This window comes from Terrapene carolina, unplaced genomic scaffold, assembly GCF_002925995.2.
Source record: "Terrapene carolina triunguis isolate 2854851 unplaced genomic scaffold, T_m_triunguis-2.0 Scaffold211, whole genome shotgun sequence".
Lineage (NCBI taxonomy): Eukaryota > Metazoa > Chordata > Testudines > Emydidae > Terrapene > Terrapene triunguis.
In genome coordinates this window covers 3111425-3132987 of record NW_020664562.1, presented here as the reverse complement: position 1 = coordinate 3132987, position 21563 = coordinate 3111425, and the positions used below count along the sequence as shown (strand labels likewise).

The window sequence follows — 21563 nt, the reverse complement described above, 5'->3', positions numbered from 1 at the left end:
CCTCCAGCACAGCTGAAGCATGAGCATAGATATCTCACATCCTACGACTCCTTTTTATAGGTCCCACTCTATTGGAGCAGATTCTTTCCTCTAGCTCCTCTTCACATCATTCTTTTTAATGTCAGTAGAGTGGGTAGTTGTTTCATCCTCAGAAAAGTCATAACCTCACCCAATTGCTGCAACAACAAAGCCTGTTCCCTGAAACACTGAAGTTTAACTACCCTTCAGTCATTTCCAGAAGGAACTCTGCCAAAGATAATTTTGAATCTGTCTGGGGAAATTTCTCAGGCCAGTCTAAGAAGATTGCTGGTTATTTCCAGACAGCTATTACTAGCAGTGAATGGTTTAAAAAAAACCACCACCAGTAATCTCTCTGGTCTGTTCTTTTATAGAGCACATTAACTTCCTATAGAAAGCAGCGCAAACCCGAAACAAACAGCATAGACTCTTGAACCCCAGTTAGTGTTGTCTAACCGGCAAGTGGAATCTCAAGTTCTTATTTTTCATATTACTTTTTTGCCACACAGTGAAGGATTCCATTCCACTACAAACTCTTAGGCCAGGTCTACACTACAAACTTATAATGGTGTAACTACATCACTCAGGGGTGTGAAAAATCCACACCCTTGAGTGACATATTTATACCTCATGTAGATACTGCTATGTCAATGGGACAACTTCTCACGTTGACATAGTTAATCCACCACCCTGAGAGGCAGTAGCTGTGCTGATGGGAGAAGCTCTCTTGTTGGCAAAGTAGTATCTTCACTAAAGCACTACAGCAGTACATGAAGACAAGCCCTTAGGCCAGCAGTTGGTACTTTAAATGGCCAAACAATTTGCCTGCGTACCAAATTTGTCCTGCTACATGGACTCACTGATCATAATAAGAAAGTGTTATATAGTGGTGTTTTATATCTCAGTGCTCCCTGGATAAGTGTTAAAGTCAGCACTCCTAGAAAGTTATCATTGGAATTAACTTAAGAATATTTGGGTACTTTTAGACCTACAAATGCTGTTTAAGGAAGCAGAAGGTTTAGAAAACCTGGTGGCTGTTAAACCCAGTTATTGCAAAACCTGTTGCTGGAAAAATTACCCTAAGATGGAAGAAACAAAAATATGTGAAATACATACTCTAAACTTTATTATACACCTTTTTATCTTCTAGGCAACTGATATTCTGTGCATTAGCTGTTTTGGCTGAAGAACGGAACCCATTAGAATGTTTGGATGCATTTGGGGCCACCGGTAAATAAACTTTTGGAATCTCATTTTACTTTCTTTAGATTTCTAATTTTATTTTACAATTTGTAGCAAGTCCCTCTCATGAGAAATTGACATTGTATATTTAAGTATTATGGGGTCCTTGCTTAGGCAGACTCCTTTTGACTTCCATGTGTTTTCCCCCAAGTTAAGGAGATCAGGATTTGGCTCTAGATGTGTAAAAGGACCATCAGTATCTTGGAGCTGAATTTATTGATGCTCAAAGGAAGAATTTTTACATTTTAAAACGCATAAAATACCGTGCGTCTTAACTTGATGAGTTATGTCCAACGTCCCATGTATTCTGATTCCATAGTTGTGGAGTTTGGCTTTAAAATCAACCCCTAGTCATAGAACAGTGCCACTGAATCCAAACTTTCATTTAAAAAACTGTTTCCAGTCTTTATATTTATAAAGAAGAATCCTGACCATGAAATTAATGTAAACCAATGCGGTGTTATCTTCCTGAAGCAGTAGACAGTGAAACAATAGATTGGAGAGGTGTGAACTATCCCCATGATCTCAAACAGGAGTTAGTTCTAAAACCTGAAGACAACAATTTAAATGCAACATTTATGCTAAAAATGCTCAGCAGTTAATGTCCTGCTAATGTGTTTATTGCACAGTTCCAAGCCACACCAAAAGTGTTAACTGCCTCCTATCCAGATATCAAAACCTCCTGTTCCCCCCCGCAACAGCTTTTACAATACAATCACGTATTGTTGTTACAAATATCTGCAACACATCAAAAATTTAAAATTTAGGGGCAGCATAAAAACAATTTAATATTAGACTAACAAGGATTGCTATATTAGTTAAAATGTTAATTTTCCTGTTTCATTCAGTTAAATTGAAAAATTGAGGTGTTGTTTTTTTTATCTTGCTCTGCTACAGAAGTTCCAGTCTGCTGCATTAGAGTGTTGCACAAGCCCAGGGGACTTGCTACAGATTTGAGGTCCAATTTGTTTCACAGTACACAGAGAATTTTTATATCTATGGCACTTATCTTGTAATGAGAACTGGATAGGCAAACCCTTGTGCCCATATAGACTTCAGTGAGTCTTCACACAAATGCTGGAGTTTGCCAACAGAGTTCTTGCACGATGAAAGCCTGAGTATGGATCACATTTCTGTATTATGCACATTTAGGGTTTGATTGTTTTTTTATTGAAGTTAAGAGGATCAAAAACCAGGTCTTTATTCTATTGCATGCAGCCAACCTTAAAATTATGCACTTGTCTTTCTCCTCAGGTATAATGGGATTACAGTGGGCAAAACACCTTGGAAATTCTGTGAAGGTTACAATTAATGATTTCAATGAAAATTCCGTGACAATGATTCAGGAAAACTGCCATTTAAACAAGATGAAGGTGATGATGAACCCTAAGGAAGAGGATGACTGTGATGAAACTATGGAAGAAGGAGAGGAAAATGTAGGCATTATTGATGTGACAAAAATGGATGCCAATGTCATAATGCACTTGAGATCCTTCGATTTTATGTAAGTGAAGAGTGTTTGCTACTACAAGTTTGTCTTTACTCGGTGCTTTGATCTTGACTGTAATTTAATTTTTTCCCCAGTGATTATTTAGAGAAGTCTGAATGGACGAGACATCGAACAGCGGCTGGTTATTTGCTTATTAAAAGTTTAATTGTGTAGCATCTGAAGTACTATGTAAATAGAGACTTAATTTTAAATCTTTTAAAAAATAATCACTGGGAAAACATTTAAGCCCTTCTTGCATCCAATGTGGAAAATAAGCACCTGGGTAATGTGTGTTGGGTGCTATGGTCAGGCCTGGTGGTTGGAGCCAGGGTTGAGAACAAGTACCAAGGTCGAAGCCAGCCATAGAGTCAGGACCAGGACAGTGCTGAAATCGGGGTCCAGGGATAGGCTGTGGGTCAGAACTGATGTCAGAGTCTATAGAAAAGCCAAATCAGGATCATAGTTGGAGTCTGGATGCAGGCCAAAGGTTGAAGCTGGGTTGGAGTCAGTCTGGAGGCAAGGGCAGGGCTGGAGCAGGGTCAGAGTAAGGCATGGGCAACGCTGAAGTGGGCTGGAACAAGGCTGGGGCAGGAACAGGAACCGGATCAAGGGCAGGCGGGAAGCCTAATGACACTAACACTGCAAGCCAGCAGGAGGATTCCTGGCTAAGTAGTGCTGTTGTACAGACTAACTTGCTACTGGGGGTCATCTGGGGGTGCCTGGGGGTCATCTGACCCAGGCTCTGCCCAGGAATAGGCTGCTGCAGTATGCGTTAGTGCTGAGGCTCTGCTTATGGGCTGAATCCCTGCAATTGAGTTGCTGCAGCATGCCTGAATGATGAGCAGGGATCCTAGTTTTCCATGATAAAAAAAACCCAAAATTCTCCAATAAAAAACCATAAAAATCAAGTGTTTTTCCCATGATTATAATGAAATGCTGAACTTTAGTTTCCCTAATCACAATAGGGAGCCCAGCCGCCCGGGGCTGACAACCCAAGCCCCTCCACCCAGGGCTCTGGCTGTGTGCCCCGGTTCAGTTAATACGAAGAGCTGGATAATGGAGGCTCAGATAACATATACAGTAGAACCCCGTTTTTCTTTTTTTTACAAAATGTAAAAACTAAAGACTGTAAAATTCTGGATTTTTCCATGGCAAAGGGATCTCTAGGATCCGTGGTGATGAATTACTGCAGGCTCTGTTGGAGGGGGAAGTCACGGCAGCTGAGTGAGCGGTTCTGGTTTGGCTGCAAGTTTGCCTCACAATGTGTATGAACATTTTAGGCCAAACTTGTGGATTTTTGGTATAACTTCGTCTATTTGGGGGAAAATGAAATACAAGAATCTTTTTTCTATAATTTTAGCCCATTTGAAATTCGTATCTGTGCATGTAGTTTTTAATAAGGCCGCATGTTTATGGATCACTTATTGTAATCCATTCTTAAATAGTATGGCTGATCTAATTAGAATCTAAGGCCAAAATATTCAAATTTTAGTGCCCAAATGCAGGCACTAAATCCATATGTAGACATCAAATTAAATGGTCTGATTCTTAGAGTTGCTGAGCATCCACAAACCAATTGACTTCAGTGGGAGTTGAAGTTTATTTGTATATTTTGAAAGGCATGGGAGAATAAACACCGGTATCTTGGCCAGCATTCTTCTTAGTTCAATTATCCAGCATGCTAGGATGGAAGAGAAATTGTGCTGTATGTGTGATGACTATTGCATTACTGAACATGTACTGCCTGCCCCCTCTAACTTGTTGCTTTGTAAATTATTTGGGCATGTTGGAGGTATGGAAGGTGTGTTGTAAAATCAAATTCTATTTTTATTTTACTTCAGATGTTATGGATGAGGATTTTTTTAAACAGTTTTTTTCTCAGATAGCTTAAAAGCTAAGTAGTTATGTACCAGAGATGCTTCTCAGTGTATTTTTTGTTTTTAGACACCTGGACCCATTTGGAACAGCTGTGAACTACCTGGATTCTGCATTCAGAAATGTAAGAAATCTTGGAATAGTATCAGTGACATCCACAGACATCAGTTCTCTGTATGCAAAAGCTCAGCATGTGGCCCAGCGCCACTACAGCTGTAACGTTGTCAGGACGGAGTACTACAAGGAACTGGCAGCTAGAATAGTAGTTGCTGCTGTGGCAAGGTACTATTACAACACATGAATCATGGTTAGCTCTTAAGCTCTGGTAGAAGAGGATTGCTAATGCACGCTTTTGGTGATTGCTAAAGCAAGTTGTGTGTCTTTGCTTTTCAGAATTCCTTAAGCTCTACAAATTAGGCATTGAAATATCAATTTTGTACTTGATTTCAAGTTCACTACTCTAGAACAATTTAAGTATTTTAAACTGAAGTGACTGGCAAGATGGCAAATGGGTATGGAGTGTATTATTAATCTTCAGAAAGAAAAGGTAATATAATGCAAACTTGAATAAATGAAGATTTTAAGTTCCTTTTTCATTTGGTGGTGATTTAATGCTGCCTAAGCCTTTATAAATACTTCAGAAGCTATTAAAGCAATTAATTATCCGTGGGAAAGAGCATTAAATTAGATTTGCTTTAAAAGGAAATCAACTCATTAGTGTCAACTTTCACAGTATATTTCATAACAAGCAAACAGATATTCATCCCAAAATCGACCCCCTATCCTCAAGTGTTTACAAACAATAAACACAGTGTGGCTAAATTTTTTGCAGGTTAAATATTATGGTTAAGGAAAAAAATGATCCGGTGCTGTAAATCTATTACTTACAAGTAAATCTACTTATAAAGCAAATATGATATGGTGCTTGCCCTGCAAACCCTGTTAACGATATTAGTCCTTTCTCATACAAATATTCCCAGTGACTTCATAAGTGTACTCAGAAGTGAAAGTTGGGGGTTTGGACACTAAATCAAGACATACAAACCCAGATCAAGATAATGGAACAATAGTTCAGGGAAGAGTGAGTGGGAGATAAGGTGTGAAAGATCTTCAGACTCTGTAAACGAATCCACTCACTGCTAGATGCCCCCTTGTGGCCAGGAGTAGCATGCCAGCACGATCCAGAACTGTGGTGGTTTCTCTATCAGAAACTTGGCCCTCTTGCTGGGTCATCATCTTAAGTCCATCCTTTCTCGGGTCACAGTCATCCAAACTAAGAGTCCCCAAAATATTTTTGACACAAACAAAAATCCTTCCCCCACTGTAGAGTTCTTCCTCACCCTGTTTTCAACACAGCCTGTAGCCCCTTTGCTGGCTCAATAACCATTGTGGAAGGCATTATATGCCCCTTTCCTTGGGGCCAGTAGGGGACCCTCTACTCTGGGTTCCTGTCCAGGGGTCCTGTACTAAACAGATAGGTCTGCTCCCTGACCTGAGCTGCCGTTTTCCACGGGCCACTTCCTACATAATCTCTTAAGTTCTCCTTTGGGTATGTCCATTTTGTCCCTGCTTAAGCAGGGTCTTTCCCAGGCCTCTCTTCAGGGAGAGCTTTTCCAGACTGTTTCCTTTTTGGTCTGGGTCTCTCCCAGGCCTTCATGCCTGTACAACTTTTCCTTACTGCCTGAGCTTTCTGCCTGGTTCTTTCTCCAGCCCTTTCCCCAGCTGGGCTTTATCATCACTTAAGCCTCATTCCCCTCAAGTGGGACTCATTCGGTAATCAGACTGATTTAGCCCCATGCTCTCCAGCCCACAGAGCAAGCTATCCTATTACAGATTCCATAGTCAAATATATTAAATTGGACTTGTTTGGATTGTCTTGTCCAGCTCCTTGCCCATGCTAGCTTATTCCCTATAGCATATTCTCCAGTGCTATATCTCATTTAACTTTTAAATAATTCTAGCACTAAGGGTTTCATCTGTCCATGTAAAACCACACCACAGGCTGAGATCTCATATAAATAACTTTTCCAGAGTGTCAAGCTAAATTTTCCTTGCTAATTTTCACTTTGCTTCTAATTACACCCCTCCAAAGTACCCTAAAGGATTCCTCTTTTCTTGGTAGTTCAGATATTAGTAGCTAGTGATTTATCTCCCCTTAGTCTTCATTTAACTTAGATCTACTTATTTACTTTCTATAATCTTTCCTTTGAAGTCTATCCCTCCAAGTCTTCTCAACACCTAGGAACCCAAGTCATGGACCAGCACCCTATTGTGCTAGGTACTATACAAACACAGAACAAAAAGATGACCCCTGCCCTTCAGAGCCCATAGTCTAAGTGGAGGCTGTTTGTAGACAGTGTAGGATTTTTCCAAACAATGGATGATCGTAAATATATATATTGCACAAGGTGGAACGTCTGGGAAAGTTAGTCTTTGTTGAATTCCTATGGTAATATGTTATCTTTTTGCTTTTGTAGAGCTGCAGCTCGATGTAACAAAGGCATTGAAGTTTTGCTTGCAGTAGCTCTGGAACACTTTGTCCTAGTAGTGGTGAGAGTTTTGAGGGGACCATCTCCTGCAGATGATTCAGTCAAGAAAATTCGGTATCTTATCCACTGCCAGTGGTGTGAGGAGAGGATTTTTCAGGAGGGTAATATGGTAGAAGGTAAATGGATTTTCCTTGGGTTTCTTTTAAAGGTATAATCCATGCATGTTTATTGTTTGTACCTATGTTAGGCGCGTGGTAAGTTCCAACATGTAAAAATACTTGCTTTCACTGGAAATATTTCATATATCGAATTGTGATAATGATCGTGCACATAAAGGAGAGGGATTTCCATTATAATCCTCTAGTTTAAAAGGGGTTCTTTGAGTAATTGTTATATGGATCCCACTGTAGGTGTGTGTGCACAAGCTTGGAATCTTTTGACCAGCAGTATCCATTGGGGCTACCCATGGCACCCTACATGCCCTCACACCACACCACCAGGGGCTTGTCATGCCTGCTCTGAACCCTCACACCAGTCTTTTTCAGGTCAGTCAGTGACTACTTCTGCTGCCCAAGGTAGGAAGAAGCAAAGATCTTCAGACACTGCTCACCACCAATCATAATTTCCTGTACTGGCCAAGAAGAGATCTAAGAGCCACTCTTCTGACTTGTCCAAGCCAGCTGCAGCGAAACCCAACTGGCACTGGGAGTCTTCATATGCTACCAGAGTCAGGAGATGCGAGGCAAAAGACACCAGTCAGTTTTCAGCAACCAGTGCCTCAAAATCAGCTCTGATGTCATTGGTACTAACAGATTTGGAATCTTCAGTACCATGCTGTAGCAGAAAACCTCAGTCTCTTGAAGCATTTTTTTTGGTACCAGTATGGTCAACACCATCTTCATCAGTATAGAGGTCCTCGACTCTGGCTGCTGACCCGGTGATGACCCCAGAACCAGAGCATCCACTTTTGGATATTTCTGTGTTACCTACAGTATCTATGTCTGTCTAGGTATCGGGACCCAGAGTACCAGTTATGACTATATTGCTTCATCTGTCTTCCTCAACACCAATCTCGGTCTCAGAGTTATTGCTGGATCTTCTCAACCAGTGTTAACTTCTCAGAGATCTGCACCTCCCTTAGAGAAGTATTACTTGTTGGCATCATCATCATCATCTTGGGGGCATAGAAGCCCTTCTCCTAGGTTCTTTTTTCCTTCTCCAAGATGTGTTCCTGAGAGGGACATTGGGAGAAGTTCTTGTAATCACCGAATACATGCTTCTGAAGACCATAAGCTTCTTGGATTCTACCTCTGTTGCATCATATGCCTTTTCCTTATAGAATGCAATCCTGGCCATCCTGGCTCACCTGTAACCCTCAAAACCCATTTTCTTTTCCTTATGTGAGATCCAGATGTAAGAACAAGTTGGCTCCTTTTGGAGAACCTTCTCAGGTGGTATACCTGCCACAGCAGGGTCGTCTTCACAAATTGAGCCAGGACCCACAGAGCGATAATGCATATCTCCTGGAAAGGTATGAGGATGCATTTTTTCCGTGTGTATTTCATCTTCACCAGATGAAACAGTTACACCATCAGCATCTTCCACTATTGATGACTTCAAGGACTTGCAGGAACTTCTTAAAAGAGTGGCTAATACTTTGGAGATTCCATTGGAAATAGTCCAGGAACATCCCTGTTATTCAATATTCTTCATCTGTTCCCTCAGGGCCATTTAGCAATGCCCATTAATAAGTGTATTTTTGCACTGATCAAGGACGTCTGGTAGACCCCAGCCTCCATTTCAGCCACGTCTAGGAAGTCATTTTCCCCCTAAGGGGTTCAAGTAATTTTTCCATCCACCCTGCCCTGGGATCATTGGTAGTGGCAGTGGCTCATGAAAAATCTAAACAGCATCTTACTGTGAAATCCACCCCTGGTATAAGGAATCAAAACTCTCTTTCGGGAGAAAAATATACTCAGCTAGCCTACAGTTCTGTATAGTCAGTTACCAGGCTCTGTTGGCAGACTATGATACAGTGGGATACAATCTTTCAGTTTGTCAAGAAGCTACCCCTGGACTCCAGAGATGAGTTCAGGGCTATGATTACAGTAGGTCAACCTAAGAGGGCCATGATGTTTTAAACTGAACAATGAACAAGAAATTACCCTTTCTGAATGATTTCAGAGCTTTATACCCCAGCTCTGAGCAAGAAGTAAGGAGCCAGAGACCTTCCTTGTCTTACTCATACCACCAGATGGCTCCAGACTCTTCCAAGAGACTGTGTTTCCAGAAGCAGAGATGCCCTCCATCTATTGAAAGTGCACATTCTTCTTCTGGTTAAGGAGGGAAGGATTGATGCTGCTGTCAAGAGTCTTGGACTGATTTTCAAGGATCTGTACCTGTTCTCCCCTCCTTTGGCAATGGCCTACCCCATCCCTCCTCATGATAATCTGCTGTTTTTTTGCTCTTCGGGAAGATGCATTGCTGATCAGAAAGGGATCCTTTCACCCCTATCCTGTTATTTCCCAGAGTCCTCAGGAAGATGACAAAGGTCAAGGTCCAGTTGATAATGGCCCGGGCATATCAGTTCTGGTACTCCAACTTCTGATGCACTTATCCCTCCATACCCTTCTACCACTTCCAAGCCATCTTGATGTCATTTCACAGAACCGGGGGCTTGTGTTACATCTGGAGCCAGTGTCTCTGCCTCTGACAGCATGGAGAGTAGCTGACTAAACTGGGGAAAGGAGCAAAGCAGTACAAGACATTCTAATCCAGAACAGAAAGGTTTCCACAGGACTGACTTACAGAGCCTAAGTGAAAGCATTTTTCATTATGGTCCATTCAGAGATACTTTGAACCCTTGGAGTTTTCTATTCCTACTATCTGCTGTCTTTTGAAACAATTGGGTCTATCCATCAGAGTATGTTTAGCAGTTGACTTTGTATATCATCCACCTATTCAAAGCCATTTGTTTTTTAACCACCCTACTGTGTCAAAGTATCTAAATCGACTACTAATTCATATGTTCCCTCTAGTCAAGCAGCCTTTTTCTACGTGGAACCTGAATATGGTACTTTGGTCATTTAGACTTGTCATGATTTAGACAAAAATCAAAATGTGCATTTGTCTTAAAACTTTCTGGAAAATTACGCTGTTGGAATTTCTCATACTACTTCTCTACCCTACTGGTGGTGGTTGGTAGTTTTGTTGGAGATGTAAGGTTATGAAAAAAGGGTGTTAACAAAAAATCTGCCATATTTTTGACATGTAAAAAAAAAAAAATTTGCTGAGTATTTTTCCAAAGATCTTTACTACTCAAACTTCAGATAAATCAAATATTTAGTTCTTAATGAAGACAAGTGCCTTTAGCATATCTGAAATATTTTTAAGAACAGTTTGGTGTACACAGATAGTGCATACAAGGTTATTCTGCAATTTGAGAATGTATTGAGTTGTGAAGCTCCAGAGTACATCCAGTTGTTTATCTGTATCTTATTTGAATGTCTACAATGAGAAATAAGATAGGATTAACTAAAGGGCCCGATGCCTTGGGCTGTTAAGGTATTAACACTTCTCCTTAAGACAATGATGCATTTCTTGGCTATACGAGCATTAGACTGCAATAAGTATAACATTTTCTTTTCATTCTTAAGAACAGAAATAAAATTGTCACCTGTATAGGTACAGTGTTATGGCTGAAATTTTAAATGCACAAATTAACAGCATTCAGAGTCCTTCAACCTACTTGTATGTGCAAGGGAGCTGAGCTATGGCCGTCATGAAAATCCTACGAGTCAACTTAATTTTGTGCACATATGCAACCATAATTTTTAACAATTTTTTGCATAATGCAATTTTCCTTGAAAAGTTTTTGTAGTTAAAACTTTCCTCGGCAAAAACAAGTTTAAACGCACTAGCTAGAAGTAGTTATTTAAAACACATACCAAGTAATATGGAGCTCTGGTTTTGTTTTGTTTTAATTTAAAAATAACTAAAAAGTTACAATGCCCCTCATTAGATTCCAGCAGACACCAGAGGTAGTAACTTGTAACAACATTAATAAAAGTTGGAGTCTCAGGCGTTTTTACAGTTGTTTATTTTCGGTTCTGATGTTGCTTGTCCTATTAAATGCCTCTACTTAGGCAGAATTACTTCTTGTCGGGTGCAATATTTCTAGTATCTAAAACATCTCTCTCATTTTGTTTGTTAAAGTGAATTCTATAGATTGTATTTTGAAATCACTTAATTCTGTTTTCTGTTACAGAAAACCCTTACCGGCAACTACCTTGTGACTGCCATGGCAGTATGCCTGGGAAGACAGCAGTAGAGCTTGGTCCTCTGTGGTATGTACAGCACACAGCATAACAAAAGTGAAAGCTTGTTTGTTCGTACAGCAGTAAATTTATATCTAGCAACTGAGATGGATTTGGCATCTGGTTATTTAATTGGAGAGCTGAGTAATAAGAAAATGAGTTTTCCTAGTCATACTGGTAGACAGCAAGCAGTGAGTTTACTAAATAAACAATAGTGAACTAGTTTTCAATTTCACATCCTGGAGATATTAAAACAATTACACTGCACAGGAGAATCTGGCTGAGTAGCTTGATGTTTTGGGACCAGAGAACTAGTATACATTGAACTGTAATTGATAACTAACTTACATAATATCTTAATACCTATGCACTTCCAGTATTATTAAATAACTTGAACTGTTTGATGGTAATCAGCAGTGGTGTTTATCCTTGGGTTTTGGATTGAAATAATAGTTAAATTTAAATGTGAGCATTTCAGAACTAGATTATAGAAACAGAACTAATCCTTAGCACTAGCCCTGCTTTTACTGTTTCCAAATACTAGTAGTACACCACCCTAATTTTAGCAGTGCATCCCTGTGATACGGGTATCATTTCCATTTTACACATGGGGAAATGAGATGAAGTGACTTTGCCCAAGTTGACACAGTAAGTCAATGGCAGAACTGGGATTTAACACTCATGAGCTCTTGGCTTTCAACACATGACCCTGAACGGCCACTACCTAAAACAAAAATAATTTTAATTGTATCACAAACTATGTACCCCGTTAATATAACAGGGTATAAGTATAGTTCAGCAGCTACTCAGTTTGTGGAAACCACTTCTAAAGGAGCAAAGGCCTTTTGTTGTAAATCAAAATCCTTTGTCATACGCCAGTCTCCTTATTTCACTGGCGTTCTATTGCACTGTCCAGGTCAGGGTCCCTCTTTAACACTGGATTCCTCAGAAGAATGCTGTTTGAAGCTGTTCAGCACGGCTTGGATGAGATTCAGCCACTTGTAAAGACATTAATCTGTGAAGCAGAGTGTACAACTCTAAAACAGTTTTCAATCCATGGTCCTGCCAGCCAGAACAAACAAGGTGAGATAAAATGGCAAATTGTTTACAAAAAACTCATGGGATTTTTAAATGTCTAAAACCAACTGAAAATTTCTTGAGCAAAAGTAACTGTAGTGGTGCATGTTAAAAGAAGATCAGGAACATGTTTCCTCTCACAAAGCATGGGACAATAGTTTTGCCATATTATGGGGCTTTTGTCATACTCTTTAAACCTCTGCTGTTAAGGGCTGCTCAAGACAGGGTGCTAGACTTAAACCAGTATGAAAAATCCTACGTTAAGTAAACTAGTGCTGACACAAGGTGCCATGCTGACAGTCCTGCAGTCCAATTTATTCACAAAACAGGCAGCAGTAGCAGAAGCTTCCCATATACTAGCCTTCATACTGCAGCCCTGAGGGGGAAGTTCCTCCCCTCTTAGCGAGATGGGACTCTGCCCTTCATGCTCAGTCAATCCTGAGCTTCTCTACAGAGACTGCCAATTGGGGGGGTATTGAGATGGCTGTCTATAGTGGGATTCTATTCTAATACGAACAGTCTAGAGGCTACCACCTCACTTCAGATAAATCACCATATAGTAATTTTACTTGAATATTGTCCTATGCCAGATTCAAACTGATAAGTGTTTAGTGAAAGTTTCCATAACCCATTACCTAGCCTTTTACTTTGTCTAGAAAGTTTGGGCTTTTCCCCTTTCAAATTTTTGTGGATCCCTTTATAAGGCAGCAAAATAAGATCTATTTACAACGTTGTTTTGTCACACTTCAGATTTAATTTGGACTTTTGTATTCTAGAAGAATGTGGTGTCTTTATTAAAACACCAGATACTGCTGCTGACTACTATGTGGTACAAGGTATGTAGTTCATCCATCACACCTACATGCACACCCCTTGTGGTTTGTGCTAGCAGTAACCACAGTCAATGAAGGAGGGGTGGGGTGTTAAAGTTGGGGACAGAATGGTTTATGTAACCTTGGCTTGTGATTGCCCCAACTTTTAATGCTTTTTTTTTTTAAACGAATGTGCTCAGTGATTTACCTCTTGTGAAGATTAATGAAACTTTAAAAATATTTTATCTTTACCCAAAATAGTATTTGCTGGGAAAGACAAAGAGCCATTACTACATGAAGTGCACTATGTACCTTTGCAAGTCTAGTTTATCAGTGCAGCCCTTGACTCCTATGGAAGTGAGTTATAGAAAACTTTAAAATTATCTGTTAAACTAGACTAGATTTCAGGTACCTTCAGCTTTTAAGGAATGAGGGGTTTTTCTCCCCAGAAGTGGTGTATTTGTAGCTTTAGTTCAATCAGTCTAAGGCCTGGTCTACACTATGAGTTTAGGTCGAATTTAGCAGCATTAAATCGAATTAAGCCTGGACACATCCACACGACGAAGCCCTTTTTTTCGACTTAAAGGGCCCTTTAAACCGGTTTCTTTACTCCACCTCCGACGAGGGATTTAGCGCTAAAATCGGCCTTTGCGGGTCGGATTTGGGGTAGTGTGGACGGAATTCGACGTTATTGGCCTCCGGGAGCCATCCCACAGTGCTTCATTGTGACCACTCTGGACAGCACTCTCAACTCAGATGCACTGACCAGGTAGACAGGAAAAGCCTCGCGAACTTTTGAATTTCATTTCCTGTTTGCCCAGCGTGGAGAGCACAGGTGACCACACAGAGCTCATCAGCACAGGTAACCATGATGGAGTCCTAGGATCGCAAAAGAGCTCCAGCATGGACAGAACGGGAGGTACGGGATCTGCTCGCCATATGGGGAAACAAATCAGTGCTAGCTGAACTCCGTAGCAGTAAACGAAATGGCAAAATATTAGAAAAAGTCTCAAAGGCCATGAAGGACAGAGGCCATAACAGGGACGCACAGCAGTGCCGCGTGAAAATTAAGGAGCTAAGACAAGCCTACCACAAAGCCAGAGAGGCAAACGGAAGGTCCGGGGCAGAGCCGCAAACATGCCGCTTCTACACGGAGCTGCATGCCATGCTAGGGGGTGCAGCCACCACTACGCCAACCGTGTGCTTTGACTCCATCAATGGAGAATCACGCAACAGGGAAGTGGGTTCGGGGTACAAGGAAGATGATGATGAAGACAATGAAGATAGCTCACAGCAAGGAAGCAGAGAAACCGGTTTCCTCAACAGCCAGGATATGTTTATCACCCTGGACCTGGAACCAGTAACCCCCGAACTCACCCAAGGCGTGCTCCCAGACCCTGAGGGCACACAAGGGACCTCTGGTGAGTGTACCTTTGTAAATATTACACATGGTTTAAAAGCAGGCATGATTAATTTGCCCTGGCAAATCGCGGCCAGTACAGCTACTGGAAAAGTCTGTTAACGTGTATGGGGATGGAGCGGAAATCCTCCAGGGACATCTCCAGAAAGCTCTCCTTCATGTACTCCCAAAGCCTTTGCAAAAGGTTTCTGGGGAGGGCTGCCTTATCCCGTCCGCCATGGTAGGACACTTTACCACGCCAGGCCAGTAGCACGTAGTCTGGAATCATTGCATAACAAAGCATGGCAGTGTATGGTCCCGGTGTTTGCTGGCATGCAGACAACATCCATTCCTTATCTCTCTTTGTTATCCTCAGGAGAGTGATATCATTCACGGTCACCTGGTTGAAATGGGGTGATTTTATTAAGGGGACATTCAGAGGTGCCCGTTCCTGCACGGCTGATCAGAAATGTTCCCCGCTGTTAGCCACACGGTGGGGGGGAGGGGTGAAGTGATCATCCCAGAGAATTGGGTGGGTGGGTGGGTGGGGGGTAGTTGGGTTTGTGCTGCATGTTAACCCGGAAACCGCAGCCCCTCCTTTTACATTGCAAACCCATTTTAAATGGCCAACCCAACGGGTGCTTGGTATGGGAAATGAGGGTGCTACTGTTTGAAACCATTCCCACATGTTAAGAAGGTTGAAAAAGCCAAAAGACTGTGGCTTACCATGGCTGCCTGCAAGCCGAAATCTGTTGCCTGGCACTGCGTGAGTGATCTCTCACACCAAACCGGCAGGCCCTCAATATAAGAGGAAAAATGCGACCTTGTAACGAAAGCACATGTGCTGTGTAATGTGAACAGCAAAATTTAACGTGAAAGAGTGTACCCTTGTTCTCTAAAATGTGTCTTTTTTAACCACCTCTCCCTTCTCCTCCACCAGCTGCAAATGTTTCTCCTTCACAGAGGCTAGTGAAGATTAGAAGGAGAAAACGGCGGACGCGTGATGATATGTTCTCGGAGCTCCAGATGTCCTCCCACGCTGACAGAGCACAGCAGAATGCGTGGAGGCAGTCAATGTCAGAGTGCAAAAAAGCACAATATGAACGAGAGGAGAGGTGGCGGGCTGAATTGCGGGCTGAAGAGAGCAAGTGGCGGGCTGAAGAGGATAGGTGGCGTCAGCTTGCTGATAGAAGGCAAGAGTCGATGCTCCGGCGTATGGTTGAGCTGCAGGAAAGGCAGCAGGAGCAGAGACCGCCGCTACAGCCCCTGTGTAACCAACAGCCCTCCTCCCCAGGTTCCGTAGCCTCCTCACCCAGACGCCCAAGAACGCAGTGGGGGGCCCTCCGGCCACCCAGTCACTCCACCCCAGATGATTGCCCAAGCATCAGAAGGCTGGCCTTCAATAAGTGTTAAAGTTTTAAACTGCAGTGTGTCCTTTTCCTTCCCTCCTCCCCCACCCCTCCCGGGCTACCTTGGCAGTTATCCCCCTAGTTGTGTGATGAATTAATAAAGAATGCATGAATGTGAAGTAACAATGACTTTATTGCCTCTGCAAGCGGTGCTCGAAGGGGGGAGGGTGGTTAGTTTACAGGGAAGTAGAGTGAACCGGGGGTGGGGGGGTGGCGGCGGCGGAGGGTTCATCAAGGAGAAACAAACAGAAGTTTCACACCGTAGCCTGGCCAGTCACAAAACTGGTTTTCAAAGCTTCTCTGATGCGCACCGCACCCTGCTGTACTCTTCTAACCGCCCTGGTGTCTGGCTGCGCATAATCAGTGGCCAGGCAATTTGCCTCAACCTCCCACCCCGCCATAAATGTCTCCCCCTTACTCTCACAGATATTGTGGAGCGCACAGCAAGCAGCAATAACAGTTGGAATATTGGCTTCGCTGAGGTCTATCCGAGTCAGTAGACTGCACCAGCGCGCTTTTAAACGTCCAAATGCACATTCCACCACCATTCGGCACTTGCTCAGCCTATAGTTGAACAGGTCCTGACTCCTGTCCAGGCTGCCTGTGTGCGGTTTCATGAGCCATGGCATTAAGGGGTAGGCTGGGTCCCCAAGGATAACGATAGGCATTTCAACATCCCCAACGGTTATTTTCTGGTCCGGAAAAAAGTCCCTTCCTCCAGCTTTTGAAACAGACCAGAGTGCCTGAAGACGCGAGCATCATGTACCTTTCCTGGCCATCCCACATTGATGTTAGTGAAACGTCCCTTGTGATCCACCAGGGCTTGCAGCAGCATTGAAAAGTACCCCTTGCGGTTTATGTACTCGGTGGCTTGGTGCTCTGGTGACAAGATAGGGATATGGGTTCCGTCTATCGCCCCACCACAGTTTGGGAATCCCATTGCAGCAAAGCCATCCCCTATGACCTGCACGTTTCCCAGAGTCACTACCCTTGATATCACCAGGTCTTTGATTGCGTTGGCTACTTGGATCACAGCAGGCCCCACAGTAGATTTGCCCACTCCAAATTGATTCCCGACTGACCGGTAGCTGTCTGGCGTTGCAAGCTTCCACAGAGCTATCACCACTCGTTTCTCAACTGTGAGGGCTGCTCTCATCCTGGTATTCTGGCGCTTCAGGGCAGGGGAAAGCAAGTCACAAAGTTCCATGAAAGTGCCCTTACGCATGCGAAAGTTTCACTGCCACTGGGAATTGTCCCACACCTGCAACACGATGCGGTCCCACCAGTCTGTGCTTGTTTCCCGGGCCCAGAATCGGCGTTCCACGCCATGAACCTGCCCCAGTAACACCATGATTTGCACATTGCTGGGGCCTGTACTTTGTGAGAGGTCTATGTCCATGTCAATTTCCTCATCACTCTCGTCGCCGCGCTGCAATTGCTGCAATCGCCTCCTCGCCTGGTTTTGCTTTGGCATGTTCTGGCTCTGCATATACTCCAGGACAATGCGCGTGGTGTTCATAGTGCTCATAATTGCCGCGGTGATCTGAGCGGGCTCCATGATCCCAGTGCTATGGCATCTGGGCTGAAAAAAGGCGCAAAACTAGTGTCTGACGGAGGGAGGGAGGGGCGAGTGATGACATGGCTTACAGGGAATTAAAATCAACAAAGGTGGCTGTGCATCAGGGAGAAACACAAACAACTGTCACACAGAATGGCCCCCCCAAAGATTGAACTCAAAACCCTGGGTTTAGCAGGCCGTTGATTTCACGGAGGGAGGGGGAAGCAAATGAATACAGAACAAATCTGGTCCATCTATTTTTTACATCTTAAGCTGGCAGCAGATGGTGCAGCATGACTGATAGCCATCGGCATCTTCTGGGTGCTTGGCAGAAGATGCTGTACTTCGACTGCTAGCCATCATCGTCAAGACGGTTCAATAGGACTGCCGGCAGGACTGAGTATCCAGGAGACAAAACATGTCTGCCCAGGTGCCTCTGACCGAACTCACTGAGGAATACAACAACGATGGATACCAGTCGTAATACACCATCTACTGCCAAAAGGCAAGGAGCTGCTGCTGTGTAGCAATGCAGCCCCACGTCTGCCAGCACCCAGATAGCCAATGATGGCTACCAGTCATACTGCACCGTCTACTGCCAAAAGGCAATTAGCTACTGCTGTGTAGCAATGCAGTACCACGTCTGCCGGCACCCAGATGACATATGATGACGGTGAGTGAGCTGAGCTGAGCGGGCTCCATGCTTGCCGTGGTATGTTGTCTGCACAGGTAACCCAGGTAAAAAGGCGCGAATCGATTGTCTGCCGTTGCTCTGATGGAGGGGGAGGGGCCTGACGACATGTACCCAGAACCCCCCACAACACTGTTTTTGCATCATCAGACATTGGGATCTCAACCCAGAATTCCAATGGGCGGCGGAGACTGCGGGAACTGTGGGATAGCTACCCACAGTGCAACGCTCCGGAAGTCGACGCTAGCCTCGGTACTGTGGACGCGGTCCGCCGACTTAATGCACTTAGAGCATTTTATGTGGGGACACACACAATCGACTGTATAAAACCGATTTCTATAAAACCAGCTTCTATAAATTCGACCTAATTTCGTAGTGTAGACATACCCTAAGCCAGGAATGCAATAGAGGCCTAAGGTAAGTTTCCCACAGGGGACTGAAACGTTAAGCATTGCAACGCTTATCATTTAGGTACTCTACTGCTTAGTGAAATCTACAGCTCTGAGCTGGGCTCCAGTGCTCCGTATACAATGCGGGGGAGAGTTAGGGATCCACAAAATCCAGCTCACTGAGTTGCCACTACAAAATGCCAAGGAGAAGGGCGAGTCCTGAGCCCTGCTCCTCAGAGAGACTTATGTGCCTAACTCTGGGCTGGAGGGTGCATCCCTCCACTCAGGAGTCAAAGCCATGAACCCGCTCCTGAAGATTGCGAGAAAGGGCTTATGCACCTTTCTCGCACACAGACTGGGTGCTGGGTGGCATCATCACTAAGTGCTACAATAGCGCTGGTCAAATGTATATAATTTAGCCCAGTGCTAAGAGCACTCACCTACCATATTGGAGACCTAGTTTGATGGTCCCCTCTCACTGATATCAAGAAGAGACTTCAGCTCTTGTCTCCCCCTCTAAGGATAGTACCCTAACCACTGGGGTTTGTTTCTCCTGTTGAAGCTGTTCCACTATATATAAATAAATATGTACTGGAGCTGGAGGACTCTGTAACATGGGTCTCCCATGTACCTAGTGGGTTACTCTGGCCCAATACATATTAATTATATACAGTGGAACAGTTTCAACAGAAGAGAGATCTGCCTCAAAATACCCCCTAGCACAGTGGTTATGGCACTCTCCTGGGTGGAGACAGACCAGAGTTCAAATCTCTTCTTCATACCAGGGGGCGGAGGGGAATTAAACCCAGGTCTCCCACATCCCAGGTGAGGGCTCCAGCCATTGGGTTAAAGCAGTGGTTCTAAGTTGGCACCACCATCTTCGGTGGTTTTTGAGGGGCCTGATACAGTGGGTGGCTTCTGAGAGCACTTGCCAGATAAGCAGGGGAATACTTAGTTTGAGGATCCCACTGGACTTAGACACCCAGCTGCCTGGACTGAAGCAACTGTGTGCACACTCAGTAATTGATTTTTTAGGTGGCTACAGCGTTAGGCAGAGGTTGAGGACCTACATTTTGGATCTTGCCCCTAATGAGCATTTCTGTGTTTCAGGTAAAAGGAAAAGTAATGAAATGAGTAGAAACATAGTAAAAAGACAGAAGTCCGAAAGCAATGCTGAGCACCCTGCATTTTACTATAATATCCATAGACATAGTATCAAAGGAATGAACATGCCAAAGTAAGGATCAAGTTCCAGTTTCTGATTTCCAACAAAATTAGTGTGTAATCTGTGTTGAAACCAACTAATCAGTAATAACTTTCTCTATATTTTTTTCAGGTTAAACAAGTTCTTACAGTATCTGTCCCAAGCTGGGTATAGAGTAAGCCGAACCCATTTTGATCCCATGGGAGTTCGCACAAATGCACCCTTGGCACAGTTTAAATCTATCCTTGTGAAGTACAGCACTCCCACGTACACTGGGGGGCAGGCAGAAGGTCCTGTCCAGTCCACTGAAGATGCCCAGGCAGGAGACAATGTCCAAACTGCTGTAGCTGACAAGTCAGGAGACATGGAGTTCACAGAAGATAATAAATCAGGAGACAGTCTCATGTTCACAAAAGACAGCTATAACGATAACTTTACTGCTGCTGAATGCAAATAATGTGTTAATTTGAGATTTGCAACTAAGCCCTACTCATGTAAACCAATCTACAGAACTGGTTTTGAAAGCTTGGGTTGCCAGTTATTTTAATGCTTGGGTGACATTTTAGAATTACACAGAAGAACTTGTAATTGATCACAATAGATATGGTCAAGTTACAATTAGAGTGGAGAAAAACTATAGAGGGTATTGACTTTTATGCTCTTGTCTTTCTTTTAATCAATGGCATTTTGTGACTACCCTCAGCTCTTCGAAAAGCCTTATTCAAGCTCCTAGTGCAATTTCCAGTACAGTGGATAAGTGATGGGGCCAAAAGTCTTAAGCATTTCCGTAAGTGTTGCTAGAGCATAACCTAAGTATGAAATGGGCCATCATGCCTGCAGCTTGATTGGTTAGAGTTTAGCAATAGGTCAGACACCAAAAATGTTGCACTATAAAATGTGGTATTAAATTTAAGCAAGCCAGAACATTTTAAATAGGTACAATTATATCCTTAGGTAGCAAACTTAACTTTTACCTAAAAGCAAAGACCTAAATGCAAGTGGATCAGGAATGAAATTAAACTTTTTGCTATTTGAATTTTTATCTTTAGCTCTACATAGCTATATATTTGAAGTGAATTAGCTACTTTGTACAAAATAACAATTACCTACTGGTAATAAAGGAGAAATCTGGTAAACTATTGGGGAGAGAGGACTGAGTGGCAAAGAGTTAATTCACCAGGATTTAACTCATCCAGCATTTAAATTGTCACTGGTACTATTTGATGATTAAGTCAATACATCTGAACTCTAGTCAGTTAGCTGGCAGTTATCTAATTTAACCTGCTTGTGAGATTCCTTTTACGAGTCAATGATTAAATTTTTACATAAACAGGTTATTTTCACTATTTGAACCATCTCTTGTGGTACAGGTTGAAAAAACACATTTAATAAATAGTCATTCCTTTTAAAAAATGTGAGTGTATATGTGTGTGTATATATATATATATATATATATATATTTTTTATGGCTGAAGTAATACGATATATATATATATGGTATTACTTCAGCCATAAAATCATATGGTTCATTTTAGTGTAGCTTTTTCCAACTGTTAGAATGAAGAATTTGGTCCAAAACTTCTGACGTTCGCTAG

At 42.8% G+C, this 21563-nt stretch overlaps 1 protein-coding gene across 1 annotated transcript in view; it reads left to right on the top strand.

Moving 5' to 3' along the window:
* Nucleotides 1–20559, top strand: part of LOC113405058 (TRMT1-like protein) — a 54954-nt gene extending 34395 nt beyond the window's left edge. Inside the window, exons 8-16 of the mRNA XM_026656032.2 lie at nt 1169–1248; nt 2515–2764; nt 4694–4906; nt 7102–7289; nt 11381–11459; nt 12346–12512; nt 13283–13342; nt 19875–20001; nt 20101–20559. Of these exons, the coding sequence (XP_026511817.1) occupies nt 1169–1248; nt 2515–2764; nt 4694–4906; nt 7102–7289; nt 11381–11459; nt 12346–12512; nt 13283–13342; nt 19875–20001; nt 20101–20425 (1489 nt within the window). The 3' untranslated portion in view covers nt 20426–20559. The remainder of the gene's footprint in view (nt 1–1168; nt 1249–2514; nt 2765–4693; nt 4907–7101; nt 7290–11380; nt 11460–12345; nt 12513–13282; nt 13343–19874; nt 20002–20100) is intronic.
* The last annotated feature ends 1004 nt before the right edge of the window (nt 20560–21563 follow it).